Source organism: Antennarius striatus, chromosome 8 (assembly GCF_040054535.1).
Source record: "Antennarius striatus isolate MH-2024 chromosome 8, ASM4005453v1, whole genome shotgun sequence".
NCBI lineage: Eukaryota > Metazoa > Chordata > Actinopteri > Lophiiformes > Antennariidae > Antennarius > Antennarius striatus.
The window spans coordinates 18,539,493-18,556,627 of record NC_090783.1 but is presented as its reverse complement, the minus strand read 5'-3'; the positions used below and the strand labels follow the sequence as shown (position 1 = coordinate 18,556,627).

General features: G+C 40.9%; 1 protein-coding gene across 1 annotated transcript; it reads left to right on the top strand.

The window, feature by feature from the left end:
• The first annotated feature begins 447 nt into the window (after positions 1–447).
• Positions 448–15,904, top strand: klf3 (Kruppel like factor 3 (basic)). The gene is made up of 6 exons (XM_068321862.1): positions 448–760; positions 8,746–8,806; positions 9,241–9,775; positions 10,351–10,498; positions 13,651–13,817; positions 13,924–15,904. The coding sequence occupies exons 2-6, from the start codon at positions 8,765–8,767 to the stop codon at positions 14,103–14,105; spliced, it is 1,074 nt and encodes a 357-aa protein (XP_068177963.1). The 5' UTR covers positions 448–760; positions 8,746–8,764; the 3' UTR covers positions 14,106–15,904.
• Positions 15,905–17,135: the final 1,231 nt, after the last annotated feature.

Genomic DNA, 17,135 nt, shown 5'->3' with positions numbered 1-17,135 from the left:
TACCCTGACCCCTGGTTGGATCACACACAGAGGCTCAGTACAAATTCTGATTCTTTTTCAGTTTTTTATTATGATTGGATGATTAGCTCAATGTAACGAGTGAGAAATAAACCTTCTTGCAAATGTTCATTCTGGTGACCACATATTTCTAGCATGGAAAAAATAAATAAATAAAAATGCGTCTGTGTTGAGCTCTTTTCTTTACATGCACCATTCAGTTCCGGATGCTGCATTTTACGCGCACCTAATAAAGACTCATCCTGGGTGCAGTCCATTAATAAAAGCCTGAGAAGCTGTCCTACTGGTTCAGTAATTGCACCCTGCTGCTGTTGTCAAAAGTTGCTCCAAGTCGCCTATAGTTCTCCAAAGGCGCGCAGACACACAACTACACCCGAGATTGGACCACCCCGCCCGGTTCCGCCCAGCGGCCCGACCCCGCCCAGCGGCCCGGACCCCATGGAGGACAGACAGGCAGCGGATCATGTGACAGCAACAGTTTCTAAAACGGAAAGGGAGACGCGAACGGTTTCGTAACTTGGGGAAGTTTTGTGGTGCCATCGATCGGTGGACCGTCTTGGTTTTTTTTTTTTTTTTTTTTGGTTTGTTTTTTTTAAAGCCGATGTCGTTGAAAGACTTGAGCTGATCGCTTTTCTGCGTCACTTTTTCCAGCGGACTTGCCTGATTTGAAGTTTGCTGTCTTTCAGAAAGACATCTGTTAAAACTCCTCTACAGGAAATAGACTGTTTATTCTGTCAGTGAGGTAAGTTTTTTATTTTTATTTTTATTTTTTTAATAAGTCTTCACAATATGTGTTGATTGGTAAAGTTCCACGGACACTGGTGTTCGTGTCGGCTGCGTCCTGAGGGCGCACCGCTCCTCGTGGGTCCATGTGGGAATAGACGTGTTATATTTACGATGGAGAGGAGAAATCCACGCACGTTTCTCCTCAGTGATGTCCACTGTGGGTTTATTTCTTTACTGATCATACAAACAAAACACGCTCTGTGTGTTAAATTTGTGTGTTAAACCAACATTATATGGCGTGTTTTTAATAGTGCGTTAAAGTAATATATGAATATATAGTATGGAGTATAATAATATAACTTTCATTTTATTGTTGGGTCCTTATTGCCATTTAGGGGCTAGATTAGAAATGATTTTATCGTTGATTTATGATCCCATAATTATTTATAGCCTTCAGATCCTGTAGAACATATTGTTTGATTAATCGAAATAAGCAAGTGAATAAGTAGAAAGTATGCGTATCTGTAGTTGTTTCACTTTTTTTTTTCTTTTCTTTTTTAGCCCTAATGGTATGTGATCTGTTATGTGTTAATCTAATTTGAGATTGGCTAGAAGTAGGGATTAATACAAGTGTGGCAGTTTTTGGTAATGAGCCAGAGTTTAGTGTCTGTTCAACAATGTGTTTATTGAGTTTTATTTTTTGACAGAACATTTGAAAATATAAGGCATTACAGTCAGTCATAATTAAAAAATATCAATCAATCATTGTGACCAAAAAAGATGTGGTGCAAGAACATTTCAGAGTAGTGAGAAAAAATGAAATTTATTCATTAAATAGATAATTCTGTTCATTGTGTCCCTTAGAAATCCTTTGTTATCAGAAGTGAGAACAATCATAACGGCCCATCGAGTCATATAATATATGATCATAAAATTTATGACAATCAGTGATAGTTATTTTCCACTTGTTGTTGAAAATGATAATGATGACTGGATTTCTGTCATTAGACTCACAAAGTTATTGATTAATGGTTTCAGCTGTCAAACGAATTGACAGGCCATCCATCAAGGTTAATTCTGATGATGATACAGGATGACCATGAAGTCACTGCGCAGTGACGCTCACACAGCGCCGAGTATTACAGTATATGTTACAAGTGTGTGTGTGTGTGTGTGTGTGTGTGTGTGTGTGTGTGTGTGTGTGTGTGTGTGTGTGTGTGAGGGATAGTCTGCTTAAAAAAGTCATTCACATTGAACTTCTTTGTCCCCTTGCTTTACTACTTTTAAAACACACATCTTTTGTGTGTGTGTGTGTGTGTGTGTGTGTGTGTGTGTGTGTGTGTGTGTGTGTGTGTGTGTGTGTGTTTCTCCATTTCTGTCTGTCCCTGTTTCCTGTGCTTTGTTTCAAGGCTGACGCTTGCGTCACACATTCCACTTGGCATATGAAGCCCTTATCCTGTTTAGAGCTTGGAGTGAGGGAGAAAGAGGGAGAAAGAAGGGATGTGGGGGGTGGACGTGTGGAATTGGGGCGAGCTCTCTCTGTCTCTCTGCCTCTTCACTTCACACTCTTCCTTCCCCTTTGGGAAGGTTAAAAACAGAGAAAGACAAGCCGACTGCTCTTTATCTCTGTCTTATTTGTCTCTCATTGAAGCTGAGACACACTTGTATGCTCACACCCCAGATACCCCACCCACCTCTATGCCTTTTTCCTGAATCAACATGCTGATGTTATCTAGTGGAACAATATGCGTAAGTGTGTACACTCACACACACACACACACACACACACACACACACACGCAGCCCACTCAAAGGGCATGTCCTGGGGAACATTAAAGCTAAACATTAAACTCCTGGAGGCCGGATTGCTGTGAATAGTAAAATTAAGGGAATAAGGACACTGTGACACTGTCAGTGTCCACAGACAGGCATTAATGTTAAAAGTGGTGAGTCGTCACACAACTTGACATGCATGCCAGCACATGTACACATATACAGTCATGGAACAGACATACACATACCAGTGTGTCTGGTGCCGCTTTTAAACCATTGGTTTTGAGCCTATGTGACTATTTGTTACCCCCAGCCCTCTCCCCATGTTTGAGGTTCATTGAAGTTTTGTCATATTTTGGTCAGAACCCACTTTATTTTCTTCCCCATTTCAGTCTTTGCCTTGTTCTTTCCACTTCCATTTTGACATAGTTTGGTCAGAGCAGCTGTTTTCTTCACCCGTTCACTCTTTCTATTCCCTCTTCTCTCATTCTTCTGCAAGGGAGGTGTGTGTGTGTGTGTGTGTGTGTGTGTGTGTGTGTGTGTGTGTGTGTGTGTGTGTGTGTGTGTGTGTGTGTGTGTGTGTGTGTGTGTGTGTGTGTGTGTGTGTGTGTGTGTGTGTTGGGGGGGGGTGTACAGGAAACCGCAGGCCCCCTGCATCAGCACCCCCCGTTTTGCTTCACTCTCCTCCACGTCCTCCTTCTCTCACATCCCCCGACCCATCATGGAGTGTGGAAATAATAACAGTCAGACAAAACTCTTAGGGCTTCCGCCTCTCTCCCTCTCTTTTTTTTCTTTGGAACTTTCTCTCCCTCTTTCCATCTCTCTCTCTCTCCCCAGTTGTCTGGAAAGCCTCAAAACATTGCTGTCTTTGACAAGTATGGCCCTATTTGTGTGTCCATGAGTGTCTTTCCTCGTGCCTTTGTGTCGACTTGGTGTGTCTATCTGTGTGTATCTCTGTGCTTCCATGTGTGTGTGATGATGGATCCTGTTTCCTCTCCCCTGCTGATGGGCCCCCTCTGGCTTCCCCCTAAGGTCTGCAGGCCTGAAACCCCACGATCTGCTGGAGAGGTGCTCAGAGGGCCCTATGCTCCTCTGAGTGTTTATCTATGTTGTACATGCTGATTTATACTCCTATTATGAAGGAATAAGAAGCCAAAAGAAGAGAAAAGGTGGATGCTTCAGTGGGCTTCAGTGAGAGTTGTCATTTGGCACTATTGGGGCAGTTAAGTGTGTAGAAAGCAAAGGAAGAGGTTGAAATTAAGGAGCAGGCAGGACCAATGAGGTCGATTCAGATGAGCCACGGCGAGTGTGTATCGATGAGAACCTTCATCAGAGGTGAGCTCATAAATAGGAGAACTATGACGGGGGACATTAGCGCACCATCTGTCACCATGACTCACACTATTTGGGATATTAAATAATTAATGAATAATGAGGTGGGAGTCAAGCTACATGATGTCATAAACTGCAAGTGATGAGACGCGAAAAATTGAATACGATGAGAAAGATGACCAGGCAAAAAAAAAAGACGCACATGAGATGAGAAGATGGAGAGAGGCGAAAGAAGCAGGAAGCCAAATGCTTGCAGTGTGTTTGTCTCTCTCTTCTCTCTCTCTCTCTCTCTCTCTCTCTCTCTCTCTCTCGCTTTGTGTGTGTGTGCATGTGTGTGTGTGTGTGTGTGTGTACTTTTGTGGTGTGTTCTTGGACAAAACTGTTGTCAGGAGGTTTCTAGTCTCTCTGGTGATCTCATCATCTGCAGCCTGTTGCCATTACTGTGTGTTTGTGTTTGCGTGTGTGCACACAGGATTGTGGGTCTCTGTGTGTGTGTGTCTGTATGTTTGAGCATGTGTGCACGACCGTAATAATTTCTTTCGTGATTTAGTGTGTGCATTCTGTTGAGCTAGCAGAAACTTATTGTGCGCTTCTTAGTCTGTATAAATGTGTGTACAATGTGTGTATGTGTGGTTGAGTCGGTAGCCAGTGACTGCAAGCCACAATATTTTCCCCCTTCAGTCATGTTGTTTATCATCATTCATGGAGAAAGAGAGGAAAGGAGTGTGGGGTACTGTGTGGTTCACATAAATACAGTAGTAAGGAGTGAGCGAGCGATATAGACCTGGAGTCCAAAGCTAGAGACATGAGTGGGGGGGGGGGGTAGGAAGTGTTTGCTGAGTGGGTTGATGTTGAGTACACAGTAGCTCTACTGACATTGAAGGACAATATTTGCAGACCACACTCGACATGGACAAACACACACCCACATGTCGTGGTGAAAAATGCTCCTAACTATGCGGGTAGGGTTTCGTATTTACCCGTAAGGTGCAGTACACACCGGCACCGGCACCTCACGGTGTGTGTGTGTGTGTGTGTGTGTGTGTGTGTGTGTGTGTGTGTGTGTGTGTGTGTGTGTGTCATGGTTTTTACATTTGACAGATGTTCTGATGCAGTGAAGGTGCAACAGTGTTCTGATCTGTCTCTCAGACGGATTTTTTTTTTTGTTCTCACTCAGATCTGTTGACGTGTTATGAAATTCAGTGGGTCAGAGGCTTGTTGCAACTTGGCCTTCAGCAAACTATTGTTGTTGTCATTTATCAGTACATTCATAGCTTGATAAGACTTTAATAATCAGGTCTTCCACCACAATTTCTATATATTGATTCCTCTTGAAAAGATAAATAAATGAATGAATGAACAAATGATTGAATTTCTGTCCAATGCTGAAAAATTTGAAGTTAAAGTCACTTAAGCAGAAGATTCACGGTCACAGTAACTTTATGTCTCGACCACTGATTGCTGTAGATTTTTATTTTTCACAGAAGACTAGCTACACACACGCAAACACACACACACACACACACACACACACACACGCTGCCTGATAACCCCCCCTCCCCTTATTTTTTTTTCTCCTGTGTTAAACCCAAACCAGCTGGCAGGCACCTCCACGTCGATTAAGTCAAACAACATTCATTACTGTGCTCTTTTACCATCAAATTGCCCAGTGTTTACTCAAACCAGTGACAAGCTGATTTGCCTCTCTCAACCTGAAGGGTTTGTGTCTCACACTCTGCTTGTCAGGTGAACTCTGAGAGGAATGCATGCTGTTTATCCATCAGCTCTTTTGTGAATGCAGATGTGCTTCAGGGGGTTTGTTGCATTTTGTGCTGACGACATCACACAAACAGTATTGTGACGCTGAAACCACTCAGCCCAGCAGCAACAAGGTGGTTTAAGCTTCTGTAATGGACTAATGAGTGCAAACATTTCATAAAAGGTTTTAAACAGATTGATGTAGTTGTAAGTGGTTATGGATGCTTTTAAATGGTTATTTATGTATTTGGAAGCAAATTCATAATTTAAAAATCTGTTATTTGTAATTATTGTAATTACATTTTGTTCATGACATTTATTTATATGTGTGTGTGTGTGTGAGTGTGGATGGGTGTGTATTACATATTTCTATATATATTTCTATATATGTTTTAAACAACTCTTTATCTTGTAAAGAATAGAATAACTTGGTGAAAACATTTACAGTACTTTTGCTGATATATTCTGGTTGATCTAATGAAAGTTTCACTTTTCTTTTCTAAAACCTTCTGTATATATGGAGTATTCATTCAGAAATGATCTCCATAAATAAATCCACAAACACGACTGAAAATGTTGCCAAGGAGAGTCCAGTCCCCTACATCCCTACAGAGATGACAGAAAACAGATGAATGAATGAATGCCAAGGTTGAAGTAGGCATAAGTTTTCAAAAAACAGAGTCTGCAGCACAAACAAAACTGAACGACCTGACTGTATTTTTTGTTATTCCGACTGTGTGTACTGTTTTGTATGGGATAAAGTCATAGTCAGTTTCAGTCACTGAAAGCACCACTTCCGTATAAACAGACAAAATTATTCAAAAGGTTTCGGTTTACAGGGGAAAAGGTCTTTGTGTAAATGGCCCCTGAGTGATCACCACACTGCTGCTAGCTGCTGCTTTTTTGTGGCTATGGGCAGCTGACCACCGCCAACACTGAGGTGGTACATCAGTACACCCCCATAGTGTTTAAATACAGTACTCCGTGGCAGTATATAAGTACAGTAGTTCAGTGCACTGCAGGCTATTTAAAAGGGGCCAGAAATATTACTCTTATAGAAGGCCAACTGTACTGCATCGCCTGATAAGGAAGGTAAATAATAAACTGGATAGACTCCTGGTGTTTTTTTTTTAAACCATTACCAACCAACTAATCTGACAGATATTTTCAATTCTACGTATCTGATTGGAAAATGATAAACTCTGCTTATCATTTCATTTCTAAGCTGAGACGTTCCTTCTTGTGTTCTTTCTTCTGTTCTGATTCGTGATTTATCTGCTTGTGCTTTGCATATTACCTGCTCATATTATCACCTCTTTGTGGGTGATCCACAACTACAATAGAACAATTGCATGACCTCAAGTTGAACTACGATACAATACCAGCCCAGATCAGAAAACACACCCTCAAAGACCTATGTATACACTTGCACACAGACACCAGTCTCCACCTGAGTGCAGTTGCTTTGTTTCTTTGGAGCCGGGCAAAGGGCGAGGCTGCAGTCGTCATGTTCACACCCTTCCTGACCCAGCAAGCAAGCATCCTGCTCTCTCATTGGTCTGGTCCTCATCTACACTGTGACATCTAGACTGTGTGTGTGTGTGTGTGTGTGTGTGTGTGTGTGTGTGTGTGTGTGTGTGTGTGTGTGTGTGTGTGTGTGTGTGTGTGTGTGTGTGTGTGTGTGTGTGTGTGTGTGTGTGTGTGTGCGTGTGTGTGTGCTAGGGTGTGACGACCTATGTTCTTGCCCATTTGTTAATAATTACAAGCTAACTTGTCTCCAGACTGTGGACTTTAATCAGATCACATAAACAAACACACACACACACACACACACACACACACACACACACACACACACACACACACACACACACACACACACACACACACACACACACACACACACACACACACACCATGCTCATAAACAGAACTTTAGTTTCGGCACAAACAGAATTTTTTTCTAGCACTTGGACTTTTGGATGTATGTACACGTGAATGGATTTACAAACGTCACACACTTGTGATCCAGACACTCAAGAGGCCTCATTAGGTGGTGTCTGTTTCTGCCTGTTTAGAAAACAGTGATGTACAGATTCTTATGTAGATTTGGACAATTTAGCAATCATGCCTGGAACCTCTTTAGTCCTTCAAAACAAGCAGTGATAGTGATGTCTACAACGTAACACTGCAGGGATGATGAGATGGCTCTTCATTGTTCATTAATGTGACACACTATCACATGGACAAGAGTGATGACATAACAATCCAGAGATTTCTGAAGGATAAGGGGTGGACTAGATATGAAAGGTCTGACAGAAAATTATGTTTGCCGAACGTCTAATGGGATTTCCTGGAAGTGAGGAGGAGCCCACCGACAGAAACACTTCAGACACTTTTCAGACACCTATACTTAACTCCAGGAGTTTGTCTAGTCTTTCGTCTGTTATTTAGTTTTCATCATGTGTCAAACATGTGTAGCTGTACATACATGTGTCATGTTAGAACAGTCTTGATGATTGTCATGTTTTCTGCCTTTAAAACATGTCTTCTTCTTTTTTAACTCAAGTACATTTACTATTTGTGTACCCATTTTTTTCTTTTACAGTTCTTGCGTGTGGAAATACTGTATTAGTATATGTTAATGTGTGTGACAACTTTAGTAATAAAAAATAATAATATTAAAATAGCACAAAATATGATTTGGATTATTAAAATGTAATACATTATCTAGGTTAAATTCATCGCTCCTTTCTGGTTTCTAACTTAAATTTGACAAGACTAGTGCCTAATGTATACTTCTTCTTGTTCTGTCATCATCATTATCATTATAATCATTATTATTATTACTGTCAAATTTCCACCGACAGTGTGTTGGTAGCATCTCCACCATAGTATGACTTCATGTAAACATGTTTTGGTCCCCAAAAGATAAAACTCAAATATTAAACAAAAAAAGCCTAATTTGTATATTTTTGTATGAGGGATCTTTGTGTATTTGAGATCATTACCAGCTTTCACATTGAACTGCAACTGAACATAATAGTCAATGAAATAATTCACAAACATACCAAATGTTTTGTCATATATTTAATGTGTGCTATCTGTACTGACGGCTCTGTCTGTCTGTATTTGTAGGAGCTTGGCCTGTGCAGCCATGCTGATGTATGATTACCCTCTGAAGTCAGACATGGAGACGGTAAGTTTGTGAAAATGTAGTGTGTGTGTGTGTGTGTAGGTCATAGTTCCTACATGGCATCAAAAACATGTTCGGGCATGACAGCAGCTCACAAATACACACACCTTCACACATACCTACTCTACGTCTCCAGACTGACTGTTTCCCACATTCCTGCCCTTCCTGGACAAACAGGCTGCTGTACTGAGACATTAACATACAATGGATACAAACACTGCCAAACAACAGGCTAACAAACACACACATTCAGGTGTAAAACTGATATTTACTCCCAAACCTAGCTGGTTTTCCTTTTTCGTTTTTTTTTGGTGTAATACAGATGTTTTTGTAGCAGAAACATATTTCCCTGTTATTCAATATGGAACAGGAAATGTTTAACTCGCCACCCTTTTGTCTCCATTCATTGCTTCCTTCTCCTACATCCTCTCTTGCAGTCATTATACTCTTCGTTAGTGAAAACCCCGGAGCCATATGGAGTGATCTTCTCCCATCCAACCCACCTCTACCATTCAACACACATGCACCCCTTTACTCAACCGCACACCCCCAGTAATCCCTCCAGTTCCCAGCTGGAACCTGTGGACCTGTCAGTGAGCAAGCGCCCCTCCTCCAGCTCATCATCCTCTTCTCCACCCTGCTCCTCCGCATCCTCCCCAGCCTCATCGCGCAGCTCCCCACCTTCACCTTACAACACAGCGAGCCGTGCCTCCCCCCCACATTCCCAGCTGCGGTCCTCACCCTCCCTGGGTCTACAGTCACCCAATCCCTCACTTGCTTACCCCACTGTGGTGACTCCTCTGATTGGCTCTGGTTCGGGGGTCATGTCGGGTTCTGGGGTTATGGTGTCTCCAGTTATGGTGCCTCTGTCCGTCCTCTACCCCTCACCCCTCCACCTGCATCAGCCAATAATGGTGAGCCCGCCTGTCGCCAGTGACAACGACCACCATCGAAGCAGGGAGCACAAGACAGGTGAACTATCATTTACAGTATTACTTTAGTCATTTTATTGTCGTTTTCGGTTGTATTAAATTTGAGGGGTTTTTTTGGTACTCTTTGTATAATGAAGACAAAAAAATAACCACTCAATTACAAGAACAAAATGACTACATTTAAAAAAACAGTAAATCACAAAAAGAGAGTATACACCTCCTCCATGAAAGTGTCTTTAATATGAATCCACTTTAAAATCTGATCCCCTCCTTCCTTTTCTAAAATTCCGTCTCGTCAAAGTGGAACTGAAACCTGTTGAAAACTGAACAAATGGACCAAATAACAGGAATAAAAACAACCTCCAGTTGGTCAAGCTCACACCACTTCACTGTATGAGTGCATGTTAAAATGCTGGATAGTGGCTTTTTTTGAGATTTTGTCTGGTTTCGAATTCTTTAAATTAATATCAGGATGTTTACAAAATGGTAACATTAATTTTAAATTCAATGTATGTACAATCGTTTAACAATATGCTCTTATTAATGATTTCCGGCTATGCCGCGATACTGACTTTATATATATGTTTCTTTTGGTAATATTTCATATCTGTCCAGGTCACTCAACGAAACCTCTCGAGCTACAAGGAGACGCCCACAGCCTGTCCAAACCAATCAAAACAGAACCACGTTCTGAGTTCGCCACTAACTTCCACAGCAGTCATGACATGAAGTCATCAGTCATCAGGATATCACACGAATATGGGTGAGTGACACACTGATACCCTCATACATATTATGAAACCTTTTCAGCCTGCTGCAGCGCTTCCCTTTTCACTGTATAAGGCAATGTGGTTAGAAGCTGTCTGGATCCAAAGTCACTCCTACTGTGATATTTCAGACTGGGTTGGCTTTTTTTCATACCGGTCTGATGTGATTTAATAGAACTGATACCAAAAGAGTCCTCTTTATGAAATGGTCAAGGTAGGGGTATTGCAGGGGAAAATATGAGGTTGATTCGACATATGGGAACAAAAGCCAATGAAAGGTTCTCTCAGACCGTCAGTAGAAGACAAGAAGAATCTTTACACAGAAAATAAAAGTGGGTCAAAAGTGAACACATTATAATCACAGTTATCAGAGAACTATGTGCATTTCTGAAAGTCAGGCAGTTTGTGTTGAGTTGAACTTTTCATGCAACTGTATTAATTGGTTCCGGAAGAAATTACGTAAGTAGAAAATTACGTAAGTAGAGACGCATTTTCCATGCAAATGCCCTAATCCGTTCCATGCCCACAAAAATTCCGACATAAATGTTTTATAAAGCATAAAAATGCATCAAAACATGTGACAAATACATTTTACGATTAGATTGTTACACAATAAATGAGAGCTGTGTATAATGTAAAAAACAATGAGTAAAGAATAATAATGATGGTCATTTACCTTTTAACTGCTGTCCACATTGTTTTTTGCCCTCTGGTTCATGCGCTCCTATCTCACGACGCCGAACAACAGAGTGAATTCCAGTCCTCCTTTTGAACTTCTCCAACCACCAACGCGATGCCTTAAACTCCTTAAACTTCCTTTTGTTTTAATAATGTGACGATTGTAGATGCATTACGGCCATATTCTTTGGCGAAATCAACCAAACGCATCCCTTTTTCAGGCTTTTCTATTATCTCTTGCTTTGCTTGGACAAAAAAACTCTTTTCTTCGTTGTTTCTTTTCCTCTTTTCTCCATCACTTTCTTGGGGTCCATAGCGAATACGTACTCAAAAAGTTATTATATTTGCGCAAAACTATCAGAACACCTCACGGGTCGAGTACCCAATACTGAGACACTCCATAAGCACCGTTCTAGCTCCACACAGAGCTGGAGTGGCATCCCTCTTAGCCAATGGGATGCCAGGAAGATACTAATAGGTAATAGCCAATAGCAGAGCAGCTATGAGAACGTTGCGTTCAGGAACCTGTGGGAGATTCGAGTATCAGCCATTACTGTGTTTTTACATTACGTAAGTCAAAATTTCTTTTGTAAGTAGAAGTAATATTTTCCTGCTGAGAAATTTCGTAAGTAGAAAATTTCGTAAGTAGAGACATTCGTAAGTAGAGGTATCACTGTAGTTATATTTGTATCAACCCTGGACATGAAATGTGACATTATCAACAGAGAAATCAAAACATGCATTATATGTAGTGACCTGCAGTGAATATTTGAATTAATTTAAATATTTTTCTTTAAATAATTCTCAGATTATTTGCATATGGACAATAGTCACTCAGAACACGATGGAAATATTCCTCGCTTTGTTGTATGAGTGCAACAAAGGGAGGAATGTACAACTCATAGCCATCGTCCTTTCAGAAGATTGCTTTTTATTCAGGAAAATGAAGTTCACAAAATTGTTCGACTGTTTTCGTAAATACTCAGTGACATACAACAGAGTTTGTGCCTTCACAACTTTTCATTTTTGTGTAGGTATGTAAAAGGAGAGGATAAAACAGGGACAAGAGTTTCCAATTTTCAGCGATAACTAGTATAGCAGAACCAGTACAACAAACCTGTCATGAGCAACGCCTCCACCCACTGACTGAACTGTTTGTAGGGTGTGTCAGATTCCTTTGTTTCACTGTGGTTTCTTCTGTTCCGTCATTTCTAGTTTTGCTCCTTCCTGTTTCATCTTATCACTTCTGAGTCAGCCACACGGCTTCAAATCAGCCATCTTGAGCTTGTCACCTCCTCCTTCCTTCCCATCTCTCCTTTATTTCCCCACTCAGCACTTCCTGGACTTATTTACCACTCATTGTCCAATCTCACCCACTCCATCCGTTTCGTAACGGTGTTTCTTCTGCTAGAGCATAACAGCGTAAATAATTGCATGTTAAGCATCCTGAGGTTTCTGGGAAAATGAGAAATAATTGGACCCCTAAGGGGAGAGGAAGTATGTGTACATGTCATCCCCTCACCTGTCAGAGTACGCTTACATGAATGTCAACATACTGCATGTTGGGTGGATTTATTTAGTAATGGGTGTATTTTTATGTATTAATAGTTTGTGTGTGTCCTTGTACAGCTGTCTTTGTGAAACCAAGTTTCATTGTGAGACATTTGAAATGAGAACATTGTGAGAAGTTAGGCTATTCTACATGAATCTCACTTTTTGAAAGGCAACACTTGGATTTAGGGTTAATGTTACAATTGTGTTAGTATAAGGATAAAGATTAAAGATCTTTGTTTGTCATTATGCTTATGATACAACGAAATAAATGATGGAGTTAGAATGTATAGTCTCAGTGAGGGTCCTCCACTTTAAAGCCGTACCAACATGTATTCTAGTGTGTGTGTTTGTGTATCACAAGGGATTGTTTTAACATTCCTGTATACAGAACTGATCTACGACGGATTCGTATTTCAAAAGTCACCACCTGCTCTCAACTGCCAGCAGCACCCACATGCTCACACACACACACACGCACACGTGAACACACGCACACAAACACACACGCAGACACTTTGATGATAGATTGATAGTGCAGAAAAAGTCTCGTCACGTGTACCTCAATGAAATGATGTTCTGTATAACACTGAGGAATCTTCTGCATTTGCATCTCTGTAGTTTGCATAAAATGTTCATCACACTCCAATAAATGGGCTGGTTGAGTTACAAACAGTAGAGACTTGATAAGACACAACAAAGGTGTGGCACATTAGAAAAAGGTGGGTGTTTTTCAACAGCTTTACTTGCAGAAATTGTTGCTGTATTGTGAAAGCAGTTGCAGTCCATTTAAACGTACGTGATTTCAACATCATCGATGAAGGCCTGTGCTTGCATCCAGCGCCCTCTCCTTGTCAAACCAGATGAAACAGCAGCTGTCAACTCTGACATAATAATGTCTTCTCCTTGTTTCTGTTAGGGGGAACAACCCATCGGTTATAGTTCATTCAACCACACAACATCCTCACTCTGCTGAATCTCCTGACACACTGAAAAAGCGACGGATTCACCACTGTGACTTCTCTGGCTGCAACAAAGTGTACACAAAAAGTTCCCACCTCAAGGCACACCGCAGGACACATACTGGTAAAGTTCTTAATTCACACACAATCTGTACTTTCCAAATCATCTTAAATATCACTCTTTGGAAGTATTTATTGATACTGATGTGTTTTTTTTCCTATGTGTGAAGGTGAGAAACCCTACAAATGCATGTGGGAGGGCTGCACGTGGAAGTTTGCCCGTTCAGACGAGCTGACGAGACACTTCCGCAAGCACACAGGAGTCAAGCCATTCCAGTGCCCCGACTGTGAACGCAGTTTCTCCCGTTCTGACCACCTAGCTTTGCACAAGAAACGCCACCTCCTGGTATAAAACCCACCACCAGGAACCTTCAGAGAAGCTCTGGGCTAGCTTCAACATTGGACTGTACCACTTTGACTTGAGGGTGGATTTAAAAAAGAGCTGACGTTACACATTGAACTGTTGAGTAGTAGGAGGGGAAATGTTCCTCAGGGTGCAAGCTCATATCCTATTGCCTTATTTTCTTAAAATAAGATGGTATCAGTCTGCTAATTATAAAACTATCACATTTGCTTTCATTTTTGCAGATTTACCTTCGGCGCTTTTTTATATTACAATGGAAACAAGATTGTTGCACCAGGCCCCTGATCAGTTGGGAAAGGTTCAGACACTTAAAATAGAGGCTGCAGCATCTCAGCTGGCCTGAGAGCAGCACACTTTGTGGCAGCAAAACCAAACTGCATCAACAGCTACTCATTTTAAAGAGATCCCAATTAATATATGGTAAAGGTTCTTTTATGCAACATTCTCTCTCATTTTTCTACATCTATTCAAGTAAAGATATAACACAATAACACGTTATTTGCTAGCTAGGACAACATAATGTGAAACTTTCTAGAACATAACCATATCACACCTATTGCTATGGCACTTATTGTAGCTACCTTTGATATAATGCTCATGCTAACTCCTCCTTCACAGACCTCACCTTCCTGTACAGCTTATATCATGAAGTGGCTTCGATAAAACAGCTTACAGTTCACTCGTCTAATGCTCACTTATCTATTGTATATACGTGCGCACAGCATATGCAGCAGAAAAGCGTGCACTTAATAAAAGCAGCTCAATATCACTTAGTACTTTTGGTGTTTGGGTTGACCAAAGAGGGAATCTAGGTCTTAATAATTGTCAGAGCGAAGTGTTTTTATGTTTTCATTCAGAAATGTGAAAGTTGCTTAACAGGGGCATTATTGCATTCGTGAGGAAAAGACACCACTCAGTTGGTTTAAGGGTAAAAGCAATGAAATGTATTATGTCTTATCTGTACTTTAAGTATCTATATGAACTATTGTCTGAATTGTGGTGTGACAATGGTTGCCTATTATATGGACATTTTATATTCTTAAAATACAAAGTGCAAAGCAGGGAAATTTGCTCCTTTTTTTCCATTTTTTTCATTTTCAGGAGCAAATAAGTTTTATTCCAGCCCGCAAAACAAGATGTGCAGTTTAGAAGAAAATGCAGCTTAACTAAGCATTTCATTTAAGCAAGCCACCAACCATATACAGTGTGTGTGTGTGTGTGTGTGTGTGTGTGTGTGTGTGTGTGTGTGTGTGTGTGTGTGTGTGTGTGTGTATGTGTGTGTGTGTGTTTGCACAGTGGTGTAAATGATTGTGACCTGCATGTGTTATCCTATTTTATCCCACAAACACTCACCAAACACACACACACACACACACACACACACACACACCAAATGTAGTATCTCAACTGCATTTGCCTCAGAATATTCTTTTCTTGTAAATGTTTTTGTATCTGCAAATATGTGTGGTAGTGTGTGTGTGTGTGTGTGTGTGTGTGTGTGTGTGTGTGTGTGTGTACACACACATATATATGATTGATTAATCGACTGAAAGGGCAATTAAAGGTTTTCATTTATCATGATTTCGATACCCCTATAATAATGGATATCATACCTTTTTATAATGTGTAAATCTTATCTATTTTTAATCTAAATATTGGCAATTCAAAGGGAACATGTTAAACTGTGAACATATATAACTGTACAGGTCTATCGGCAGTTTTTCATTTATTTTGAAACATAATATTCATACCACTTAATAAACTTATTAATAATATATTTGAAAATATAGTGCCTCTCTTGTATTTTATGCTGTTTTTGTTTGTTTGTTTGAGATGAAACAGTTTGTGAAGTTGCTATTAGATCAACAGATTACAGCAGTTTAATTCAAAGCTAAGTTTTTTTTCTTTCGGCTGCTCACATACGTAGTAAACACAGCAGATCATCCCTCTCCATGGTACTGTATGTGGAAATACATGCAGTACCGAGAAAATTCAACTCTATATAATGGACTGTTACCTACGGTTCTACACCGCGGCCTGATGGTCACTAGCTGCCACTGCATCCAAATAGTTTCTGTCATCCCCCAGCGCCTTCGATCAATGTGTGGTTTGTTTAAGGTTGTGTCTTGACAGTAAAACATTATTTAGCACAAAGTTATCCCTGATAAAATGTATGTGCATGATGAAAGACCAACAAAATGACGATATGTATTCCAGAGAAATAATGGCCTAAGACTGCGTACCTTCTTCTCACTTCTCTGGCCGTCTCCAAACTTCTCTTCCTGTGTTGTCCCTCTGATATCATTCCTGTACCTGTTCATCCCCATCACTCCCAAAGAAAGTCATTGTCAACATCATCAGCTCCTCACGTCCAGCTCCATCTCCTGTCTTTTCGTTACAGAATCATTTCCAAGCCGTACCAACACAGCTGCTGTAGGTCTGAGATAGTGAATATATTGGTAGAAGGATGCCGAGTTTTGAACTGCAAGGCAGGAGGCCTAGAGGAAGACCAAAGAGGAGGTTTATGGATGTAGTGAAAGAGGACATGAAGGTAGTTGGTGTGAGAGAAGAGGATGCAGAAGACAGGGTTAGATGGAGGCAACTGATTCGCTGTGGCGACCCCTGAAGGGAAAAGCCGAAAGGAGAAGAAGACAAAATAGCTGCTGTGATTGTGGTCTTGTAAACTTTTGTCACCTTTCCTGACACCTTTCTCCACCTTGCCTGTACTCTCTTCTTCACCTGTCTACCACACTCTCTATTACTTGGACCTCAAATATTTGAACTCATTTACCTTTACCATCTCAAGTCACTGTGGCCTCGATCGTAATCATCTCGTGTCCAGCTGCTGATCCGCCCTGCAGGTCATAGGTGTTGCTGAGGCCTTTCCCAGCCGGCTACAGGTGAGAGCAGGGCTACACCCCAGATGCGTCACCAGGGCATCATGGATGTACAAACATTTTCAAAGGATTAAGTCAATAAATAACTACTACCATCAGAAACACTTCCTGTGTGCTAATA